Source organism: Dromaius novaehollandiae, chromosome 17, assembly GCF_036370855.1.
Source record: "Dromaius novaehollandiae isolate bDroNov1 chromosome 17, bDroNov1.hap1, whole genome shotgun sequence".
Classification (NCBI taxonomy): domain Eukaryota; kingdom Metazoa; phylum Chordata; class Aves; order Casuariiformes; family Dromaiidae; genus Dromaius; species Dromaius novaehollandiae.
In genome coordinates, this window is record NC_088114.1 from 9,517,794 (window position 1) to 9,542,875 (window position 25,082).

The 25,082-nt window shown below is 45.0% G+C and overlaps 1 protein-coding gene across 5 annotated transcripts in view; it reads right to left on the reverse strand.

Annotated features, from left to right (window-relative positions):
* Nucleotides 1-24,086, reverse strand: part of ZDHHC8 (zinc finger DHHC-type palmitoyltransferase 8) — a 114,543-nt gene extending 90,457 nt beyond the window's left edge. For 4 of the 5 annotated variants that reach the window (XM_064522106.1, XM_064522105.1, XM_064522108.1 and 1 more), the window contains exon 1: nucleotides 23,815-24,086. In XM_064522106.1, coding sequence (XP_064378176.1) covers nucleotides 23,815-23,918 — 104 coding nt within the window. In that variant the 5' untranslated portion in view covers nucleotides 23,919-24,086. The remainder of the gene's footprint in view (nucleotides 1-23,814) is intronic. The other variant, XM_064522109.1, reaches the window with a different exon arrangement.
* Between the last annotated feature and the right edge of the window lie 996 nt (nucleotides 24,087-25,082).

Genomic DNA, 25,082 nt, shown 5'->3' on the forward strand with positions numbered 1-25,082 from the left:
TCATGGAGAATGCAAGGAGGCCCAAGGTTTTGTTGTTAAAACACAGGACTGTTAAATTTATGGAACTGCTCACTGCTTAGTACATCATATGATCCCCTTTTTTAGAAATGAGAGATGGAACTGTTCAAGTTAGTCTTGTAGCAATGTGACCACAACAAACTGAAACCCATAAATCTCTTTGTAAAAATAGGCTGTGTACTGAGATTAATAGACTTTAATTCCTGCAGAAGCAAACATTTCTTTCCCAATATTTTTGAATGCAGGAATATCTCTTACTTGGATTGAGAGCAGCTGTGATGGTTTTAGTATGACAGTTGATGATAAAGCAGAAAATGCACTGTAACAACCCAAATCAATCCAAGGCAACCCAAGTGGCTTAATAACCTCTAAGATTTCCTAATTTGTGGATACAGTATTGGATTCCTCACCTTCTTCAAACTAGCAATTAACTGAGGAAAAGTTATAAGAGGCATGGCCCCAAGCCCATGTCTTGCGTTTGCAACCTGACACTGAAAGTTCATATTCATCATTGTGTTTTTTAAATATATTTAAGTGAGAATCCTGGCACAAAGACAGAAAATTGATCTGGCAGAATAACATTGTCCGTGAACCTTTAAAGTCACTTGAATGTAACAAGAGAGCTGAATTTCACTGCTTTATTGCCTGCCTGGCTTCCAGGGCTGCTGCTGCTTTGCGTACAGCCACGGCTGGTTGAACAGGTAGCTGTTAAGCATTTCTTTCCGTTGTGCCCAGGCAAAGCGTGGCCTCAGGCCGTATTTGTTTCATGCCGTGTACGTTCCGCACTGAATATAGAATTGTTCTTCTGGGATGCTCTGTTATAATTAATTTCATCTGAATGTTCTGCTAACATTAGCCTTTGTCATTACAGCACCCCTAGGAGTTGTTACAGTCTCTCCATCTTAGTCTGATTTTGCAGATGGGAACCGAAAATGTCCTGTGTCACCCAGAAACCGACCTTCCGGGGAACTCAGCGTTTTGCAGTCAGCAGCGGCTGCAGTGCAAACGCGACTCGCAGCCAGCAGTGCTCGGAGCTGGAAGTCCCAAATACACCCCAGTGCTCTCCCAGAAAGCAGGAGCGCAGGCACCAGGAGGAGGGCTGGAAACAGCTCACCCAGCTCCTTCCCGGCTCTTCGCCTGTTCCCCGTCCATGCGCCCTGCGTGCCCATCATAGAAATGTTGAGCAAACTCATGGGAAATGGTTCCTGCTCTCATTTCTGATGCCCGCAAGCTCCCAAACCGTGATGAAGAGGCAAGTGGAGAAGTGCCTGGCCCCACGTCTCCACGGCGGGTGCGCGGAGCTGCTTCCCAGGACGGGCGCTCCGGGGCACGTGGAGCTTGCCTGGCTGCCTGCCATGTTCAGCTGCTGGACGTAGACCTGCTGCTCTTCCTAGAGATTCAAAACATTGGCCAAGCTTTGCAAGATCTTCCTGAGGGCAGAAAAAAGCCTAGCAAAAAAGTAAACCTGCTGTCCAGTTTCAAATCCCTGAAGTTTACGCTCCCTGACCTGAACCTGAAGTTTTCCATGGGAAAAACGGTTTTCCTCAACATCACTCCGTTTTAGCCTAACACACAGAAGATTCCTCAGCATGAAGCGTATTTTTTGACCCAAATGGCTAGTTTCACGGAATTAAAAACTAGGTCTTATAATGGCAGCATTAGGGATAATTATGATTAAAGTAGCTTGTCACTGCAGCCTGCAATTTAAACCACAAAACAGTGATTTGGTGCGCAAGGGAAGCTAAGGGCACAGTTTTGCAAGCACTTAGTGCCAACACCAGAGTCAAGTGCGTGAGGGCAGTCCAACCCTCTTTGCTACTGGCTCTGCAGCAAACTGGACTGGGGAAACGAATATGGACAAAAACGAGCCCTACTTGGCCGCCGGAAAGCTCGTACCGGTGCCGGGAAGGAGTGTCGGACTGCACCAGGGAAAAAGGTACAGCACCTTTCTCAGGAGCAGCGCAGGTTAAGCCAACTTCTGCCAATCATTAAACAGTGTTCTACAACCCTTCAAGTTTTTAGTAATTTCAGTCCTTCTGTCTTCAATGTATTCAAGCTGGTGTCCATCTTATCCATCTCACTGCTCAAGGTCTTGCTTTGCCATGTTTTTCCTCCTATTGATACAGCATCCAAAGTAGGTCAGCAAAGATTAGAAGAAGAAAAATCTGCATTGTGTGTCCTCACTTTCCCTGCTTTTGAAAGCTTTTCCCACAGAAGCTACAAGAGCAGCTCTAAGAGACAGGAAAGACTGACAGAGCTAAAAAGGTGTGCATCCAAAAGGATTTGCTTTTAGCAGGACTACATTATCTTTTTATTCCTGCAGTCCAAAGCTGGGCAGCTTTCTATTTGGACTAATGCAAGCCTCCGTGTCAACATAGAAAGCTCCAATTTGGCCAGGTAATCTGCTCTACTTTGGCAGAGCAAAGTAAGTAGAGAAGCTAAAAACAGTAAAAAGAGACCTTAAATCACACCTTGGAACTGCTGGCTCCCAGGCTTTTCAGAAGCTGCTAATTTTAGCATACCAGGGAAGCAATGCACCTTCTCAAAAGCATCTATTTAAAAGCAGTATGTGGAACAAGTAGTGGCTTCATACATTTAATCAGCTGATTTCCAGACAGGATCGCTACTCAAACGAACAGCAGAAAATTAAAGTGTCATCCCATGCCTTGTTTTTCTCCGAGCCACAACGGGAACTCAGTCTCCTGGTCCCCATGTGTACGTAACTATTCCAAGCTTTGCAGTTTTAGGGTCTGCCAAATGAAGCTGCAATGTACAGTGCAACTGCAACTGGTGAAGTCCTACCCAAACCAGCCAGTGAGGAGTCAAGGTTTTATGAAAACTGCAAGCTCTTTAATTAAAAACCTGCAGATCAATAATCACTCTTCTATATATACATAGCATTTGTTTAATTAAACCAGTTGGTTCTCTTCTTTCCACAGCGATGAAAACCATTTTCATTGATTAACCCAACAGCAGCCTGGCTTTTAAGATCTTAGACCAACACGGAAGCACTGAGCAAGCAAGACGGTATATACATAGTAGCAAAACCATGTTTTCCAAGCATGCAGAGCAATTATTTAATCTGAAGCCCCATTTGTTTTCCAAACAGAGTCCTGAAAATAACTATGAGCCATAATATTTTCAGAGACTTTTTTTTTTTTTTTTTAAAGAACGCTTGGCACAAGAGCTTATCAAGGCCAAGTACTTACTCCCTTTCACCACAAGGCAGATACAAGACCAGACCAATCTCCAAACAAGCAAATTGCATTTTTCATTAAGAAAATAACTTTGTGAGGGTGTGTATTTTCAAATTTTGTAACCAGAATGCAAAACACACAGCATGTATCAGTGATCAAAGAGGCTGCAGACTACAACAGAGAAGCCCCCAGTGCTGGTCCCCATCCACACTAGCACCCACTAGCCAAACCCAGTGGCTCCCAGAGCCAGAGGAATGAGGCTGGTAATCACTGCAATGCAGTTTGTTACTTGACAAATTTTCTTTGTTGTAAAATAGATAAAATAAAATGGGCCAAATATTCAGAAACAACTTAATTTGTTCTCCACACATTTGCTACCCAGGGACAGACCAGGAATGCAAAGCAACATATTGTAACTGCATCTCTTCTTTGTGTTAAACATCATGGCAACTTCAGTCCTTTGCAGGATGTGTTTATTCAAGACCCTCTAATTCCTTCAGGGAGACGTGGAGACAAACATCAATTCCACTAAAATTTCAAATGCTTTTTTGCTCTAACTTAGACCAGTAAAATTGCTTGTATGGAGAAAGAGCAGAAGTCAGCAACAGATGCATGAGAGTCAATTTTTACAAATGGATTTTCAAATACCTAATACAAAATGGGCTATTTATATTGCTTGGCAAGTGTTTAAAAAAAAGAAAGAAAAGGAAAGTGTAAGCGTTAGCAGCTGAATTTTGATTTGCCTCTTCTTTTGGACCTCTGACGCACTCTGGATCACGTTTCTCCCCAGAAACAACACAAGACACCAGAGGACAGCCGTGCTCTCGTGCTGCCCGAGGACGGCAGAGCAAGGCCTCTCTGCCATCGCCCCAGCAAGCAAACCCCCCGCCAGCCCCTCGAGCACCTCCCGACACGGCCTGGGAGAAAGGAAGACCCGAAACCAAGACCGCGGCGCTCAGATCGCACCCAGCCGCTCTCTGCTCCCTCCCACGCCAACAAAAACCACCGACGTAACAAGTAACCCTGCCTGCTAGCTCATTAAGAGCACAGATTAACCACCCAAGGGTTCCCAGTCAACTTACCCCCCAAAAAAGTGCCCACTTCAGGCCCCCCCTGCCCAACTTAACCACAAGACCAAAAACCACGTAAGGCAGGAGCGAAAGGCAGGGAGAGCCCAGCACATCGTGGCCTCGTGCACTGCGAAGGGCTCAGAAAAGGCCACAGGCTGGTGCACAAGGGGCAGTTTTGGCTGCTTGAGGACACTAATTTCTGCTCGCGATGGAGGAAGTTTAAGGCACCCGGGAGCCACCTCGTTGCATCACCACCCTCATTCCCGCAGGTGAGGCACACGCCTGCCTGCGCCTCCAAAAAGCTGCTGTCTCTAAGTAATTGTAGCATGTGGAAAGGCAAATAAGGAGTGCACTAAGGAAGAAAAGTCTTTTACACCCTATGGCAGATCACCGTAAACCCCCCACCAGACAGTGATCTTATTAAAGACAGCTAGCACATGCAGACATGGCCATTCCCTCCCAAAATCCAGAAGCACTTAAACCATTTTTAACCTGTGAATAAAGAGCAGGAACGTTCTTTGAAAGATGAGCTTGCTCCAGTAGGATTTTTATGTCTTGCTAACAAGTTATTCCTCGAGCCAACAAGCTAGGCTAACTACATCCAATTTAGGTTTCAAATATTCAATATACTCCTGGCAGCAACTCTCCTTCGTACCCAATGAGCTGCTACTCCAGCAGATTAGTACCAGTTGTAACTCAGAAAAGTAGCTCTTTAAAATGCTGCCATGGCATGACGGCAATGTTTTCAAGAAACCTTTAAATCATTGAAAATGCCTACATCCTGTTGAAATTCAGCAGGATTTAACTACTCTTCACATTAAGCAGGGCTGGCCAGAAAGCTGACAGAAAAGTTATTCCCTACCTCAGTTCCATTCCAGTCTCCAGCCAGCCCTAAGAGGACATTAAAACCATTAGCATTTTGTCTGTGTGAGGTTTACGTTTTCAAAGCACCCTGGAAAACAAAGCTATTTAGTTCTTGCCAACACGTACCGAAGCAAGCTTCAGCCTCCACCTATGCAGGCTGCACCAACAGCAAACTGCCAGCTAAGGCCTTCGAGGTAGGTTTTTAAATTTGGGAGAGCAAGGGAAGGGAATGACAACTTTGCAATATTGTCCTACTTCAGGGAGAAAGAGCTGACAAGTCTAATGGTCAGAGCCTGGAGAGGAAAGCGAGTGGGAGCCGTCCCCCGCAAGCCAAGCAGCACGGGGCAGGGAGGACAGACGCTGCAGACTGGTTTATAAACCAGTTTTATAAACAGTGTTTATAAACTGGGAACCAGCAGTGATTTTAAGCAGCAGCTTTGACCCAGTCGCCTATAATCTAGCACAGTCAAGCTCATCTGTTCAACAACCAGCATAATTTTTGTGTTTCAAAACAAACTTCTATTTTATTTTAGGCTCAAACATATCCTCCCCTCCCAACACCCTGCTGTGGAAGATATTTCTATCAAGAACTGCAGTTTCCAAAACTGTCTTCCAGTGTATGGAGTAAGTCATCATACCTTGGGAAAAATGCACTTAACTCCTGGAAAAGGAGAAGCAGGAAGAATTAAAACACTGCATTAAAGTGGGTAGAAAACCTGTCAGCACACTAAAAAGTAGCTTACACTCCACTTAAATTTCCTCCAGGCACTCACAGTAGAGTTGTAACTCCAGTCAGATAGAAATACAACTATTTTCATATATTTGGGTCTCCTGCATTTAAAATATTAGCCAGATTTCAAAGCTGACCTGGAATTACAGCTTCACAGGTAGACAGCAAATTAAAATAGTTTCACGTGAAGTCATCAAGCTTTAATACACCTGAGAATTTAATTAGCGATGTTCACAATACAGACCAAGTGTGGATAAATCTGGCTACTGCAGAAGTAAATAAATGCCTCAGTAACTGGGATCATTCTGTATCATATGCTTAGAAACCATTGCTGTCCAAGCTCACAGCTTAAGTGGCATTAAATAGGCAGCTTTTGGTGGCATTAACTGCTAGTGCAAGCCAGTGTCTGACACAAATACATATTTAGAGAGCATCAGCTTTTTCTATCCAGCCATGAGGCACTGGAATCCTCGAGTGGAGCCGTAGCTCATTAGCCTGTGCTATAAACATATTCCAGCAGTCTGAATGCGGTACCAAAATAAACAGAGGCATTAAAAGCAGTTCCGTATTTTTAAAGGGCCCCGGGAAGGACACAACTGGGTTTGCAACCAATGTGCTTTTTCTAATAATACAAGCAGATGATCTGAGATCTTACCTATATTAAGCTGAAAGAACATATTTCATAAGCAGATGAACAAGTGTTTATGGGATATGCATCCTGCATCCTTGCGTACCATCCTCAGCCATCCACAGCAATCGCTGCTCACACTTTTTAATGACTTCTTCCTCTGTATATTGCCTCCGTACGTGTATATGTATAAAAATCTCCTCTATCTTCTCCCTCAAAATATTATCTCATCCCCCTAGAGAAACCCTTCTTCCAGTTTCTCCTCATGTCCTCCTACCAGGCAAACAAGGGAAAACATACCTGAGGCCTGGCTGAACAGGTTTCCACGAAGGACTGTAAACCTGGAGGTCTGCCCAGATGTAACTGTTGAATTCGCATCAAAACTATTCCCTCAGTAGGGCAATAGCTCATGGTTTCTTCCCCATGCTCAAGCAACAAGTTTCTTTTATTGAGCTTGATAGAAATGTGTAATGGATTTCAAAGTTAAGGATGGAAGGAATGAACAGATGGACTAATATAATAAAGCCTCATTTCTCTTTTAGACAGGCTAAAAATAGTGAAAGCTTTAAAAAAAAAATCCAGAATGCCATAGCAGACTTTCCCTGGTTTCCTGGATGACCTAGTGCTTGTGAAGAAGTAGGTATTTTCAGCAGGTACTTGTGCTCACAAAGCGAAGTCTGCCTACAGACTTTACATGTCTATGTATGCTAACGAGTGAAGGTGAACCCTTTGTATCCCAACTGCGTCACCCGTCACCGGGAAGATTAGCAAAGGGGGAAAGACAATTAAAATATCATGGTTTGGCATTATCTCCACATTAGGAGGAAAAAAGCCCAGTGGACCAAGACGAGTCCTGGAAGATGGACACATGGCACCTCTGCTCTAGAAGGGCAAAACAGTTTGCTGTCACGCCTACCTACTGCACTTAATGCATAATAGCGTCATCTCTTGACAGTTGTAATAGGAGCAAAGGCAGTTATGATGGAGTGCTTCAGGTTAGGAAAAGAAAAATATGATCTAGCCTGAAGCTTTAGTGTTTCTGCTCTGGAAACTCCATTTTTCACAAACCTCTTGACCTAGTCACTTTTGCTGACATTAACTGAAGATTATTATTGCTTCTTGTCCATTCGAGTACACTTTCATCTCCGGTAGCTGGGTACAATTGCCAAAGTTACCCAAACTTACGCACAGAGAACTGTTACATGCTGTATGCTTTGTCCCCCTGCTACGTGGATCCTATTGCACGCAGCCTCCACTTCTGTAAGCCCTTCTGCTGCCCCCAGAGGAGAAATAGTCAGTCTCTGGAAAGTTTGTTCTAAAGATCTCAGCTTTGTAACCAAAATCCAGCATTCAACAGACATTAAAAACAAAAGAAAAGCTCATCAAGTTTTCCGTGAGGTTTGCAAGAATGACTAGGCTTTTAAACAGTAAGTCACAATAAATGCATTTACAAGTTTTGAGGTTAAGAAATAAAACCTCCAGCCAGCATTTATGGAGGGCAGCGTTCAGGAAGGTTTCAAGTGGCAGTTCAGGTAAGGTCATCATTACCAACAGCCTTCGGACACACGAGAACTGATGGAAGTTTTGAGTCTCGTGCTTGAACGAAACTCCCCGTCCAGACTCGGACAACCCCCAACCATGACAGAGAAGCTGCTAAGGAATCTACACAAAGGAAAGATTTTGAGTCACATCTGAAGAAGTCACATTAACATGACTCACGAAATCACAATGGGAACGTTTCAGGAATTTCAGAAATCAGAGTGAGCCATCACTGCACACTCACGTTGGACAATTTTCCTGAAGACATTTTTTTAGTAGCTCTTAACAAACACTGAGTAGTTCCATAAGCAGAAAAATTAACAAAACCTGATTTTCTCCCAGTTTGCCTGACTGACCTTGGTTGAGCAGCTGGGGATGAAGGTCAAAAGCTTTTTTTGTTGTTGTGATTAACATTTCTTCATCACAGCCTCCTTTTCCTACATATAAAGATTCATATAAATATAGGACTGTATTACCTACTGATAACCTTACATATCTAATGCCCTTCTCCCAAAGGGCTCTCACCCATATTCTCTATACATTGGAAAATCTAGGTAGGAGTCTGTCTTGTAGGCTAATGCAAGAGCCTTGAATGGGAATTCACACAACCTGACTTATGCAGGGCTGTAACCAGCACAAGGTGCTAACACTACAAGCTGGCTTTATACTGACATCCCTGTCACCTGGCACAGTCTGCCTGCATAGCATATTTCTAAAAGCTGAGGCCTTACGCTGGTGACTCCATAGCTAACATTACATAAACCCTTGAGGCATGCAAAAGTGCAGTAGAAACGGCTTTCGGCGTGAGCTCTGACCTTTCAAACTTTCATCCTGACCTTCTCTGCCCTCGCAATTCAGTATCAAAGGGCTGAGTGGCGAAGGGACGGGTCTCACCCAAAGCACTGAGGAAGTAGCAATTTAAAAGCTTGATGCTTAAAAATAAAAAGGAGAAAAAATATTTCAGCAAAAAAAAAAAAAAAGGCCAACAAGATTTTACTAATCCTGACTGTACTCATAGGATCTAAAAAGGACTACAAGCTATTGTATTTCCTTCCATAATTGCTGCCAATCACCTGCTAAAGTTAGAGACACCCCACAGAAAGCTGTTTTACAGAAAAATGGTTCAAAAAGCAAAAAAGGAAGCAACAATTCAACTAGTTGGCTTTTAATTAACGAAGATACTGGACTTCAAAAGAATTCAGGAAAAAGAGAGAAAAGAAGGATTTGGGGAAGAAAAAACTGAAAGTGGAAAAATGCAAAAAAAGAATTTATTTTGAAGACTATTTATAGCATTTTTAAATGCTGTTGACCATAAAATGAACAAAAGTAACAGAAAAAATATATTGCTGTATTTAAACACCATGTTCCTGTGATAATATGAAACAGTATCATATGTTGCAATAACACGTTTTCACTGATCATTTCTTGTCTTTTTGGCACTCTGCTGACACGCTTTGCTAAGTGTTAATTAAAAAAAGAATCAAATCAACACTACAAATTGGATAGACTTGTGCCCTACAAACAGTCTCTTCTGACCACTAATCTGTGAAGCTGGGGCTCCGCCAATTCCTGAGGAATCCGTGGAGCGGTTCCAGGGAACTGTCATCGCAGCAGGACGCGAGCCTCGAGACGGCCATCAGGCATGGCAAGGGGAGCGATGCTCAGCTGTCTCTAAGCAAGGCTGTTCAGTCGTGCCCAAATCTCCCTCCTTCAAGGCTCATCCAAAAATGGAGCTGGACAGCTTATTTCCAGGTGCACATTTAAAATATAATGCACCTGAAACCCCCTAGCATCAGTACGTAAGCTTGTTTTTTGGCTTGTTGCTTTGCTGGAGAGTGAAATGGAACTTCAGACTGGCCATAGCTATGGTGCACAAGTAGTTTTAACAGATTTTGTATTTATTAAATAAAAATTAAAGCAAAGAACTCTGGCTCTTCGCAGGCTTAGTGCGGCCCACAACAGAAGAGGCCTGAACATGCAGTACTTTCCCTTCAAGAATTCTGATTTTGTTTCTTGCTATTTTCTTTAGTATAAAATAAAGAATTTTAGAAATCAAATATATGACCTCATTTTAAGCATGAGAAGTGCAGCATCAGTCCATAATCCTCTGTTCATTTACTGATTATAAGAAGCAATTTCCAAGATACAGTTAAACAAGCATAGAAAGAAACTGAATCTGCACATAGTGTATTAATAATAGTTTGTCAAAAATCAAGAGATCTACATGGAATTTTTAGCTTCCTGCTTTCTAGTCAGGTACCCAGATAAGGCTACTACACCACAGAGCGAAATCCAGCAGCGAGTTATTCTGGGTCTCCCCTGATGCACCTGCCCTCCGACAGCCTGCGAGATATAGGTAGAGCCAGGGAAGCGATGGTCAAGTGTTTTTATAGCCATGGGAAAATGTACCATCTTCTGTGCTACTGCCATGGGAAATCAGAGCATCCCTTACCACTCTGCAACCTCTTCCTTAGATAAGAGGCTTAATTTGTCAGCACACTACGATAGAGGAAAAAAAACGAAAGAAGAAATCCTTGCCCATTGCAAGATGAATTCACGACAGCAGCAGCTTACACGCTCCTGCCCTTCCATTCCATCCCCACACCAGTTACACCGGGCAGACTGGAAACTTTGTCTCGAGTTTCTTCCAGAAGAGATAATTTAGTTCGAATTACTGTTTTCTCGACTGAAAAAACAAAGAGCAAACATGACCTGTTCATAGACTGTCGCCCTACGGAGGGAGCTGCTTAAGAGGACTGACTCAGAACTTCTTGAAAATTAGAAAGTCTGGGCTGAGAACTGACCAGTTCTCCAAAAAGAATAAAATAAAATAACAAAGCAGTTTAAGAATTACAGACCTGTAAAGAATTACAGACATTAAAGACCACCTTTTTCAGAAGGAAAGGCCCTGATGGTGCAGGACGGCAGAGGCAGCTGAGGTGACAGAGGCAGCCCAAGCTCCAAGGGATTCAAACCAAGCACGCAACCATTCGAGTATCTAGGAATAATCCCTTTGCAAGGAAATTTTAACTGGCACCTTGGGAGATCAGAATCAGGTTTAATGTCGATAATTCTTATATGGCTTCATCAATTTTTTTAAGTAGGCATGGTAGGTAAGAAGGGAAACTATGGGGACAACTCTGAATCAGATGCAGACTGTCCGACTAATCATCGCAGCACAACTATAAACCCTTTTTCCATTATAAAAAAGCCCAGTACCTCATTCCCTTTCCAAAGGGATGCTTTCCCAAAGAAGAGGTCAAACTGGGACAAAAAAGGAAAACAAAAAACACAGAATGTGCGTTAAAACCTTAACTTTCCTATCGCGGAGCTGGCAGGCGCCGGGGGCCGGCGGGTCTCGAGCCCCGGCAGTGGTGCAGCCCCCCCGGGGCGCGGGCAGAGCGCGCAGCTCCGCGGACGTACCGCGACGCGCACGAGGCGGAGGCAGCCTGTAGAGAAGTATTTCTCGGGGAGCCAAGAAGAAAACTGGCAAGGAGAGGCACATTTTATGCTGAGTAGATACTGCACTCAAAATATCTCCTCATTTCCAAAGCAGTCGGAAGGAAAACAAACAACGCCAGGCTGACAGACGCAAACAAAAGCACAAAGCCGTCTCCCCGCGAGCAGGGGGGCTCCAGCTCGCCACTCCGTCAAGCCGGGCCCACTTCTGCCTCCCAGAGAGGACCGTGTAGCTGGCAAACTGCTAGGCGTCTTTTTCCCTATCGACCAGGCCCATTCTGCTCATTTTTCTGCATCAGGTAGGTTCAGACTGACATTACAGAGCTCCTTAATGAGGAATCAGCTGGAAACCTCTATTCTGGAAACCCCTTGCTTCGAGAGCATTGCAGGGCCCCAAATGCATAACCTTCCTACAGTCACTGAGGGAGGAATTTAAAAAACCTAGAGAGTAAGCGGGGAGACGAGAGCTGGCTCAGAAGCGCATTTCTCATTTTATCAGATATGAATTATAAATCAAACGCAGCAGGCTAGAGAAGGAATCATTCATTTTTCAGCTCTCGAGCCACGGATACCATGTTTAGCTCCGGCCCGCTTGCCGCTGTAACACAACGCGAGAAATGCTATTTGGCAAAAGTAATCAGCCATTGCAGAACGATACACAAATGAAAGTTTAAAGACTACAGTGTTATCATTAAACTTTGAAAGACAGCCAACAAAGCTTTGGTACACGGATCTCCATGTTCACATGTCCATGCAGATTGAGGTGTTAAAGCAACAAAACAGTCCTGCAAGCATGGCGTTCCCTTGCGTTTGAGGATGGCTCAAACTGACTCTAGACAGAGAAGAAACTCCAGAATACGCCCTCTCCTCTGAACCGTGCACCGAAAGAAGGGTCTCCGCTGAGCCCTGGCCCCACGGGGCAGTAGCCTGTACGTGCAGCACCTACTAAGCAGCAACACGCGGGTCGCGCAGTGCTGTCGTGCCTCAGTTTCCCTCTGAGAGGGACAGGGATGATAACACTGCCTCCCTCCCTCACGGATTAATGCTGCTGGAGACCAGAAGCGACACTCAGATGTCAGCCGAGGGAACGGCGCACAGGTTTGCCCCAGCCAACTGCCAGCATAAGAAACGGTCCCAGAGTACAGAAAATCCCGTGCTTAATACAGAAGAAGGATTAAGCGATTTGCCAGAGAGATGACAGAAAGCTTTCTGCAGAATTAAGAACTGAACTCAGATAGTAGGCAGCCCTATTAATGGTCCTAACCACAAAAAGACCTTTCTTTAAATGCATGCATATATATATATATATATATGCAATATATATATATATATGCCTGAGTGTTTTTCTGGCTCTGTGTGCCTTATGGCTTTGCCCTCTGATGGAGCGATAGTGTCTCCCTGTCAGCAACGTATACATGGGAGCTTCAACGTTACCAAACATGAGGTGGTGTCAGGAACGATGCTGTTTTAGACACCTGTCTGCTGGAAGCCGCAGGATGACAGCACAGCCTGTCACCGGCGTGACTCGCCAGCTGCTGACCCAGCTGACATCTAGATGAATCCAGCACATACAGCGGATTTTGTTGTTGTTCGGCTGTTGTTTGGCCAGGACGCCGCTGCGGGCTCCCCTCTCGCAGGTCTGCACGCCGAGACCCACCACCCCTCTGCTCTGCACCAACAGCTCCCAGACGGCCAACTCATGCACCCCGGTGAGGCTCCCCCTCTCCGCGGGGCCAAATTCACTGCTACGTGCAAGATCGTGTAGCTCTTCACCATTGCAATCGATCTATCAAACGCCATTTTCTGAAAACACGCAGAAGATAACGCGACCAGAAACAGCCCGTTTCAAGGAACGGGCCCTCTCCCCATCACGCACGAAGCTGTGTCCTTCTACGCCCTCCTCCCTCCCCCAGCTCCCTGAGAGCATTTCGCACACAGACAGGCTTTTATTTCAAAATTTAACTTTGTTAATATATTTGTCACGTAACATGAGGCAATGAGCAGCAGCGAGGTGGTCCTTACAGCAGATTTGCTGGTACAGCTTGGTATCTGGACAAGAATCAGAAGTTTTTGCTCTGCAGTTACAAAACCTCACATTTACTTTCATTGGTTTAATGGCCACACCCAGCAAATCCTGTTATTTTAATCTGGCCTTGTTTTTGCAGTTGGAAATGTAAGTGGCAAATATTCATGCCCTTTGCTGGGAGGGAAACGTGCCTGTAGACGCTGGAACGACTTCAGTACACGAAATGGAGCATTCTTCATCAGGTCCAACCCTGTGCTATCTCTCCTTCCGTTTGGCTCACGCTACGTATCCCCGAGCAGCCATTTTACACACTGCTTGCTACAGAATTATCCAGACAATAACTTGATGAAAACATTACCAGTGACTGTTGTTTTGGTCCCAAATACTTGTTAGCCATTTACACAAAATGCAACATGTGCAAAGCTAGCCTACTCATGTACTGATGACTCTAAAAGCTGCAGATAGAGGCTGACGCTTTGTACAAAGTTATTTTAAAATGCATTTAGTGTGAAAACTGTCTCTAGAGCTGTATTGCTACATAAGCTTTCACTTGGTCCTCTGCAGTATAATTAGCATTCAGTGTTAAAATAGAGTTAAAGAATATGATGAGCAGTAATGACCCTGTGAATTAGCATGCTAAGTTATAACTGTGTCATATCACCCATGCATAACTATATTATATTTAACAGGGTTAGCCTGCACGTCCTGCCCGCTGTCACGGCTCTACGTATAGCGGTTTTAGCTAACTTGTGCACATTTATCAAACAGTTTTTAGCATTTTGGCCAGGTACCAGATCAGGTGGAGAAGGCTGAACTGAAGATGGGGCAAGAAACAGGACTGATTTGGAGGTAGGGACTAGAATAAAGTTCCTCATCAATAAATTTGAGAGAATAGGGAATTCCCGTTGCCACATAAACAGCAGCTGAGAGAGAGGCAAGACTGTTTAGCGAAAGTGCCACATATACAGTAAGGAGCTCATGCTCTTGAAGTCTTGCTCATAATTTTTAATCAAGGCAACCTCAGGGCTAAACACTGTGTCACGTCCAAGGACAAATCAGTCCTGCCAGGCTAAATCCGAGCCTCGTCCTGGAGACCTTTGTGAGCCACAGATGCAAAGCACAAGGACGGAGCTGGTGCCTGTACCAGCCCTAAACACGGACCTAGCCTGCTCCTTCGGCTGCTGCACGCTCTAACCACTAACCTCAACGCACCTCGAGGGAGCCACCCCTTAGAAAAGTCATCTGCTTCCACATTGTCAAGCAAGGGCCACAATACAATCTTCGGAGAGGAAGAAATGTCTTAAAGCCTGGAGATAAATGCTCAAAACACCAAAAAAAGAGTTTCTTCTAAAACTTTCTTCGCTGTAATGGTAGGAAAACACGAGACACGCGGACCTTACAAGGGAGAAATGTGAAGATATATTTTAAAATAAGAACCTAGCAAAGACCAATTTTAAAGAAAAGAACCACAGTGTTAAAGTGAGCTTTGCCCTGGTGACGCTGCCCATGCCGATGTCACCGGGTGCCCATGGCACCAGGAGAGCAGCCGGGGCGGTGGAGCAGCTCTGGAGGGGAGTCTGGCCGGGAACCTTCAGCGGCAGCACCGGGTTATTCCGCTTCGGGAGCAGGCTGGGGTGGTTCAGCGTGCCGCTGGGGGCCAGCCGCGGGGAGGTTGCCACGCATCGCGGATGTGCCTCACTCGCTGCTGCAGCAAGCGACCCGCAGAGAAAGCTAGACACGCAAAGCGAGATCCTGCTCAGGGGAAAGGGATGGGAAGAGAGGTTATACACCAGGAAAATAATGCCAAACTATGGTTGAAACCGAACTGGCTGGGATGGGGGAGAGGAAGTGTTTTTCCAGAAGATACCTGCCTCTCACCGCTGACGGGGATCCGAGCAGCTAGAAGAGCTCCAAGCCCAACCTTTCCCTTGGTGAAGCATTTCTGCAACTGACCTACGTTTAAATTTAAATTATGCCTGTTTATATACATGTCCAAACCTTCCTTATTCCCAGCACCATACTTAAATTGTTTTGATATAGATACTACATTGGATTATTTCCCTGAAGACTTGAAAGAGAGCTAATGTAAATGCCAATTTGGCTTTAAGAATCCTGGGAGAGCAAGCCGCTGTCTGACTTTATTTATGGAAGCTCTTCTATATTTAAGCTGTTTCAAGTTTGCTTTGATAGGCTTCAACTTAAAAAATAGTTTGTTCATATAAGAATATGCTGTGATTAGTTTAGTCTCAGCGGGTACAGGGGTCTTATGGAGAGCAGTCCTCTCAGAGTGGCACGTACAAACCCTATTCCAAGGGAATTACTGGGTAGTTAGCCTCTGCGAGCTCCTCCCCCTGCCAAGAAATAATGACATTCTTATATACGGTTGACAAAAATCTGTATTTCTAGTACTCCTGTCTTCATGCTGCCTGCCTTGCTCCCCAGAACTCGCTATTGCCTTGCACAAAGGGCAGCATTTCCTAATTACGTGATTTCACACAATATTGGAGCGCACAACAAAATGGTGCACGGATACTCTGCAAGCAGCTGCTCTGGTGTTTAGCTTCGGATCTGAAATGAAAGAGATTTTCTGTCTCTGCTCCTGGCTCTGCTGTCCCGTGTTACTGGATGATCTCAGAACACGGCAGTAAAGCACAGATATTTCATAATGCTTTTGCATTTGAAGTCTACAAACTGCATTTACACTTTCACAAATAGGACGCCATGGTAACCACTGCAATATCTAAGTGCAGGTTACTGTAAGGTTTAATCCGTAATATCCATCCCTAGAAAAACAGACAAGTACCTGGTAAGGTCTGCATAACAGGTTTAGAGCTCAGATTTCTCAAACACAGAAACAACCTGTGACCTTAAGTTTTACGCACTTCGGACACCCTGGAAGCAAACCTAGCCATCCTGCATTAGCAGTTGCAGAAGAACAGTCAGGGACTAATTAATCCTCTTTCTGGATTCAGCTTACTGGCTGCAGATCTACGCATGCTGTGGTGTACTAATTTGAATGAATCACTGCAGTCTCCAAGCCAGGATCCCCAAAACTGCCTCTCCTATGGCAAAACAGGATCTAGGCTGACTACAGTTTTCCAAACTATGGTATTCCTTGTGGACAAAATATTCAGAATTTCCATTAAAAAAAACCAAAAAACACACCATTACTATTTCAGCCCCACGAGTCCCAGTGACATATGATCAACTAACAGTAGTTCCATACCAGTGCTGCCAAACTGAACATTACCCTTCGGTTAGCGAGAAAGAAGTCTTGTACGTACTGGCTCAAATCAAAGGCCAGGAAATCAGTTTTCCACTTTTGCGCTGATTACACAAGTACAACACAGATTCAGCTTTCAAGATGAGCTTCCCCACTCCAGTAAGCATCTATTTCATGCTCTAAATTAGCTTATACCCCCTTATTACTGTATTCCAGCCATCTTCTGGTGCAAGCTAAAGAAAACTCCTGGTTTCCCTTTGGAGGCCTGGAAAATTTTCCCAGTAGCTATACGCCAAGTAAGCTGCTGCTGTCCCAGGTCCCTGAAGAGCAGGTACGAAGCTCCACTGCGATCCTCACACCACAAGGGCTGTGGCTCATTTCAGCTAAGAAGCACCTAGTAACAGAACGAGCTGTTTACGTGGAAACTAAGTGAATAATCAGCAACTGTCCCAGGTAGATGAACCTCAAAATCAAAACCACACCAAGTCCATCTGTCTCTCAATTTAAGCTATATTTTATGTTTTGAGCAGTAGCATCCCTCGGTTTACATTACTCAGGAACCAAACGAGCTTGCTCCCATGCTGTTCGAACAGCGAGGCTGTTTCTATTTATAAGAGGATACATGTGCAGCATACTTGGACAAACATGGATAGTATTTAAATTAGCATCTCAAAAAAACCTTAAACAAAAATAGAAAAGTATTTTCATATAGTCACATACAAAGACTGGAGGCTCACCCTGATCTAATTGAGACAGGCTTTCATTCCTGTTTCCACACACCCGCACCTTTAAACCCTGCTCATTAAGAACAACAGAAAGGAGGTTGCTGCCGGCATAAATCACACACTGACTACAGCTGCGGATGGCCAACGTACAGGAATAACTTTCAGTGCATTAGCTATGCTGGTGTTAAAACTAGATCTACAATTAGCATCCAAATGCCAGTGTGATGGCTGTGCTCAGATAGCTGTGCATCCTGTAGCTGAAGGTATTTAGCTATTGATTACCATCAATGAAGAAAAGATCCTTAAACCATTCCTGACTCCCTCTCCCAAACTACAGGAGGGAAGAATATTCCTCTTGATCATGAACACTGGTCTCTTCTACAGGAATTGATTCTAACAGCTTTCAAAAGTGTCCTGTATCACCAACTTTGCTGCTCCCCATGGCAGTGAAGGCAGCAGAATCTGCTAGTTAACAGCTGTAAAACTGAGCTCTATTCCACCATAAAAAAAAATAAATTACGTTTCAGTTAAATAGACCTTCCTGTTGAGATTGCCTGTCTTTTCATCTCACATGACTAGTTTTTCTAGATTATCTTTACAAAAATTATACACATAGATGAAACTGCCACAGCTTAAGAGAAGGACATGTCTTTGTCACAACAAGAATAAACATTTTTCAAAGCCTGACAGACATGACAACTGTAGGTCTTAGGTCAGTCTGGAAAGCCTTACCTTTTCCAGATTCATTCTCTTTCTCTTTGCAAGCAGAGTGGACAAGGAAAACCTGCCATTAAAGATACATTTAAGATGGAAAATGTTTAAATATCTCAGTAGACTAACCCTCTTCTGAGTTTTGCATTTTTTAAATATTTGTCTTTTCTTCACACAAAATTGCACTGCTTGAATTCACTGTGAAGACAGTTTTGAAATTCATTTAAACAAACTGATGCACACTATTTTTGTACACCCTCTTTCCTCCGTACGTCATCCGCATGGCTATCACTGTACGAATATTTTGTGAAGCTGCTCCCTACTAGAGACTAGCAGCCGCTACTAACAATTTCTTCATTTGGCTCACACAAAGAAACAAACAAAAAAATCAGAGACAGGTTAATACTATCAAGTGGTGAAGTTTATTTAAAGTTCAAGAAAGGAGGAATTTGTTCTTTTTCACAATTGGCAACCCCAATGCCAAATGCATCCTTGGAAGGGCTGGGAGCAGACAAGGCAGATGAGCTTTATGTTGTAAAGGCTTCAAAAGTCCCCAGACGCATTTGAAAGAGTAACTGATATGATGCTCAGATAGCAGGAGGGGGCCGTGGATGAGCAGAATGGCAGCATTTCCCCGTGCTTTCACACATACCACAGGAAACCTTGAACTTCTGGCATCAGAAGTCACAAGCAACTGCCAGAGCTACACTAAATGCACAAGCTACCTTTAGCAAGTTATGAGGCAGAGGCCAAGCCATAAGAGGGCTGTACGATCACACTCCAGGCAGAACTTATGCTGTCCAGCAACTTCTCAAAATTAAACAGTCTGAATTGCAGTTTTATCTTCAGTTCCTTTTTTGTGCACCTACTTATCAGCCTCCAAGTCTATTTCCTCCAGTCTAGTATCAAATCCACCTGCATTACAGATGAAGCTCCATAACATCTGTAATATACACTTAAAATCACATTTATTATTTGTCCTAACTGAAACCAGAACACCGAACTGGCAGAGGTGAGCAGCTGAACATCTGGAACCAGAGTTTGCTGAAGTTCTTAAACTGCTTTAGGTAAGAAAAACACCTTTGGATACAAACCGAATTCACTAATGCCAAGATGATCCTCTATTCAGTTGGTTCAGCCACTAGCAAAAATTCAAGCCAAGTCAAAAACAGCAGAAGACATTTTCCTCTCTTGTGATCTATGAACACACAGAAGTTGTGGGAGGATGAGATCTGCAAAATAGTTCAGAAATTTTAGGAACACACAATTATACCTCCAAAAACTACCAGCCAGAATATTTACTATAGTTTCAAGCTTTAAAATTCTATTCTGTATTTATTTTAATGCTATTCAAATCAGCATCATGTAATTTTAAGGAGGTGGGGTTAACTTATGATTTAAGAAACATCTATCATGATAAAAATGTATCTGAATGAATGTACAGCTACACTATATGTTTAAGCTATTGCAAAAATAGTGGGCCTTTCCAGTTCATGAAACATAGTAACAGGATATAGCAGTGCTGGGGGAATACAGAACAAAATTTAAAACCTTCATGAAGGAGGCCAAGCTTTCCTTCTCACTAAGGCAAACCCACCAGCCCTGCTACTGAGTCTGGTCTAGCCGTTGTTCTGCCCCAAACCTCCCTCCGCCACCTGAATAGCCAGGATCTGGGCTGGGGGGAGCTTTGTCTGTTTTCTTGCCATCCCTACTGTGAGTTCAGCTTCTCTTTTGCACCTATCGCTCCTCAGATGTTTCCTGAGAGCTACTGATACTAAATTCCTGTGTCACAGACTGCATTCGAATTACGACTTCTAAGAACAAACCTGAAGCCTCATTCTATTTGCTCAATGAGTTTTTATTTTCGTTGTGCTTTTGCTTCACCCAGAAAATTACCTGTTTGATTACCCCAGTTAAGGGAACAATGTACAGCAGTGCTGCTACATAACAGATTTTTGCTGCTTCCCATCATATCAAAGCACTAGCGGCACCTGCATCTTTGTTGTAACTCCATGTTTCTACTATATCTTAAAGATGCTCAGGTGACACATGCTACAGAAAATAGTCTTAAAATGGGCATTAGCAGAAATTTCTAGTCTATAGTATTCAGTGAAGAAATGAAGAGATTTATTTTCCCCATTACTAAAATGCACCACAGTTTTTCCTTAAAGCCTTACAGTTTTAGCTGTGTAATCCGTAGATGCAGGTATTGTAGCTGCTAAATGAAAATTCACAGGTTCAGGTTATTCAGTACTAAGTAAATAGCATAATTTAAAAAGGTGAAGAGAGCGATTAGCTCCAGCACCATAGTCCATTATGTGAAGTTATGCTTTACAGCATTATACTTGCAGACAATTAAGCTGCACTCTGTATTAATACTGAAGTTACGCAACCTAAAATGAAGTGGGAAGTTCGCAAGAGCCTGGATGAACACACTAAAATTTGTATCACAGCAGTCTGTGGTCCAAGCCGTAAAACCCCAGACCTCACCAAAATGACCTAAATTATTATCACAAATAAAAAGCCTTATAAGAAATGTGAAGAAAAAGATCTGGAAGAAATAAGTTCAGGTCTGCTACAACTGAATCAGTCTGAATTCATAGAACGCTAAGCAGATCTGGTTCTTCCTTCATTATGCCTCCACTGGACTTGTTCGTATAAGCAAATTAAACTAATAATTATATATAACATTATTTACACATTCCTCCGTAATGCTTAGAGTTAATGCTTGTTTACTCTCCTAGTGTGATAAATTAGACCACCTACTCACAGGCTGGCATTTATTACGAAGGGAACACACGTGGAAGCCTAAGAGCCTGCAGCACAACCCCAACATTTAGGTGCCTTTCCAGGCAACACTCCTGATTGATGAATAGTTTAGTTCCCCCTCATAAAACCAGAAGGAATACACCAGAAATACAGTGAATCCTAAGTAGTTAACTGAGCAAGAAGAATAAAGCGGAACTGATAGTGGAATTTTCCCAGACTGAAGTATAAGAGTATGGCTGATCAACACTGCCACGAAATAATAGTGCACGCTGTGTATTCCAGCCAGGCTGGGTGCTGCTATTCAGCAAAGTGTTTGGACAAAAGCTAAAAATAAAGACTATGTTGCTAAAAAGCTAACCCTGGCCTCCGAGTTCAAAGAGCTTTTCATCGGGCTGATGACACAACACGTGGCTTGAGCCCACAAACACATCTGGGGGGAAGCCTACTCATAGCCTCCACTCTTCACAGCAGTTACTCAGAAATGCTTGCAGGGCCCAGAGAGGATTTTGTTTTCTATTCAGTAAGTGGTTTAAAGAAGTAATTATTCAAATTTTCTACATATATTGATTTTCATTATTCAGTTCTACAACGCTGAATTTGCTCAAGTCCCTGATACCCACCAAGCTGATCTGCACCCAGAATTCGACATCTGAGCCCCGTCCGTTGATTCGTTCCATGCATTTATGCACAGGTAAGCTCATTAACAAACATAGCGGCCTTCATGCTTAACATTACATATATGGAATTAATGAAAACAGAGCTGGATCTTCATCTGATAAAATGTGTGTGTTATGGCTGGCATAACGTGGATTGCATTAATAACATTGCTTAAAGCAGTTTTAGGCCAGTGCCTCAACTGCTGTATATCAGAGTTCTACTTAACATCGAGAGAGGTGTGCCAATCAATACCCTGAAAATACGGGTCTGCATCTCAGTCCCAAAGAGCACATCACGATAAAAAGATCCTCAGGACACAAAACACTACCTGTGTAAAAAAACACAAAGAAAAAAAAAAGAGACAGAGGGAAATGGAAATGCTCAGGAGAATAAAAAAAGACCACCAGGCAAAAGACACTTTAATCTTATGTGCACTACTCCCTTCAATTCCAAGAGAAAGATTTTACTAAACTGTTCAGAACGAAAACCAACAGCAATTTCATACAAATTTATCCGAGTAGTTTTGAAGCGACAGGACTTCAGATACTGCTTGACAACAGTTGCTCAATTATGTGCTACTTTTATTACACACAAGACTTGGCAACGGCAGAGAACGTATGTCTGGGACAATCCTCAAAAGATTTACTAACACGTTAGGAAGCACAGGCCAAGCTACAATATGGAGAGAGCCTAAAAATACTTCATTTTGCATGCAATTATTCACTGATAACAGAGGGAGCAGAATTAAGTTTGAGAGTCAGCAGTAGACTAAAGCCAATTGCTTCTTCCGTACAGTAACACATCCTAAAAGGAACATCTCGGGTGATGTCCGGCTGCCAAAAGGATGTTCCAACAACCGCGTTACCAGGAAAGTCTTACATCACTCAGCAATTTGTAGCTCTACATTTAAAGTATAAAGTGAAAACAAACACAGGGCTTCCAAAACAGCCGTAGCATACATCCCTCTCTCAAGATGCAGGAAAAGAAAAAACGCTGGCATTAAGAGCCCCTTTTCTTAGTTGCGAAAGCGTTTTAAAGACATGCACAATAGCAGTCTGAACTGAGCTGCTCACGGGAGCCAGCTCTTGCCTTGTGCTTGCCTGCGAGCACCAGGCTATAATTAGGCACCTAAACAATGAGCGATAGGTTTCTACGTGTAGCAGTTCTCCGAGCTGAACTAGTCCGATATCCTGAAAGGATGTACCACTCTTTCTGTATCAAACACGTTAAAAACAAGCAATCAGAAACCAAACCACATCAAGCCAAGAGCATCGCTCACTGTCAAAAGTTTTTCTGTTTTAAGAAACTGTTGCACAAAACAACGTTTGCATTTTATTCTGAAATGCTGCACTGAGATCACCGTACCAGCGACGAGCAACATCGCGACTCGCATCGCAGCCAGACCAAAGGGCTGACGGCACGGACGCACGCTCGCGCCGCTAAACAGCCGCCTGCTCCCAACAGCATCGCTGCGCTCAGTTAAAAACTCAACTGTGGCAAAACAAGGCAAACAGAGTTTGGAAATAAGTGTGAGAGAAAAGCCTTAATACCCGAGCAGCGATCTTTCCACCTCCGCAAAAGCCAGCTTAGCCAAAGCGCATTTTGGAAAAGGGGTTGAAGCATCTCTTCCTCGAACCACCACCGCCACTGTGGCAGGGAAACGCTGCCAGCCCAGCGAAGGAAGGGTTAACAACCTACATAGCTCAAGTTTATATAAAGGGAGAGGAAACAGCGAGGCACGGCAGCACCCGGCGCACATACTGATGCACGGGCAGCAGAGCCGCCGCGCCGAGGGGAGGTGGGAGAGGGCGGAGGGACCGGGGGGGGGGGGGGTTTCCCCCCTCCCGCCCTCGAGCAAATCCGAACTCGCCCTCGAGCCCTGACGGTCAGTTACATAAAGCCCTGCGGGATCCGCAGCCGCGGAGCGCTGCGGGAGGCACCGCCGCCTGGAGCCGGGGCACCGCGGGGCTGCGCGGGCCAGGCCGCTCCCCAGCGCCGGGGGGCTGCGCTCCGCGCTCCGCCCGCGCCCCGCTGCGCGCAGCCGGCGGAGGCTCCGCGACGGCGGCTCCGGCTGCGGCTCCGGCTCCGGCTGCGGCGCACGGCAGCACCGGCCTCCACGGCGGGAGCCGCGCCGGGCCTGGCGGAGCAGCCGGCCGCCCTCCTCCCGCCCCCGCGGAGAAGCCCCGGGCGCTACTTACGTGAAAACAAAAAATAAAGTAGTCGAACCCACTAGTAAGGCAGCCGCCGTGGAGACAGGGATGTATTTCGTCGGTTTAAACCTCTTTCCAGTGCTGCTGGGCATCCTGTGGCTTACACATCACTCTGTAATCCGAGGGGGGCCGGGGGGCGGCGGGGCGGCCGCGGCAGCCTCCCGCGGGGCCCGGCGGGGCGAGGGGACGCGGCGCCGAGCCGGAGAGAAAGGCGGCGAGACGGAGGGACTGCGAGCAGCTGACCTCCAGCACAGGAAATCCCTCCCACCCGGCCCGGCCCGGCCCGGCCCGCCCGCCTGATGTCAACGCGCCCCTTAAGGTAGACCCGGGGGGAGCCGCCGCGCCGCCGCCCGAGCAGCAGCGCCCCGGGAGCCCCGGCCCGGCTCCGGCGCCCCCCCCGCGGCGGGCGCCCACCGGCTGCAGCAGCCCGTGCAGACGGGATGGGTCTACCCTCCCTCTAACCAAAAAATACATATACACACATACACCCCTCTGTTACATATATTTTGGCCCTATACACACATACAGGTTCTTTACAGGGCGCTCGGAAATGAAAGCCATTGCAACGGCTCATCGCGAACGGCTCAGCAGCAAAAGGCCCGGGCACCGCAGAGCCCCACGCAGCAGGGAACTGCGGGACTGGCACCGGAGGGGCTCTGGCAGGGAGCACCCGCAGCACCAGGGCCTGCGGCGAGCGCGGGGCTGGTCAGGTCGGGCAGGAACCGCGCGTTGTAGCTTAGTGGAGACAAATCTATGGAGGGTTTATTCCAGCTATGGCTAAATCCACAGTGCTTAGTATTTAGAGAACTGCTGCGTTCTGCTAGGTTTAATTAATTCTAGGACAAATAATTGAGCACAAACATAGCTGAAATTGCATTATACTCTGTTCTCCTATGTAAAACTATTTATCTGTTAGCACCAAGAGGCAGAAATAACATGTAATTTAAGGTAACAGATCAGAAAGTTCACCAGATCAGCTCTCTAACAAGCACTGTGTGAACAGCTCCCTCTGTTCACACTAAGGGGGCACCACTCGGATGCTCTCCCTAGTCAGGAGTCAACCAGCACCTCAGAAGGGGGGAAGGTTCAAAGGTTCAACTCTGAATTTTAGAGCAAAACCAGGAGGTACAGCTTGTTCCTCACTCCCGTCTTTGCTCTCTTTTGGGTAATTCCCCAGTTTGCAGCTGCCAACCTGCAGCTACAGTAACCACAACACAGGACAAGCCACATTTGCAGGCTCTGTTGGCTGTTCTTAA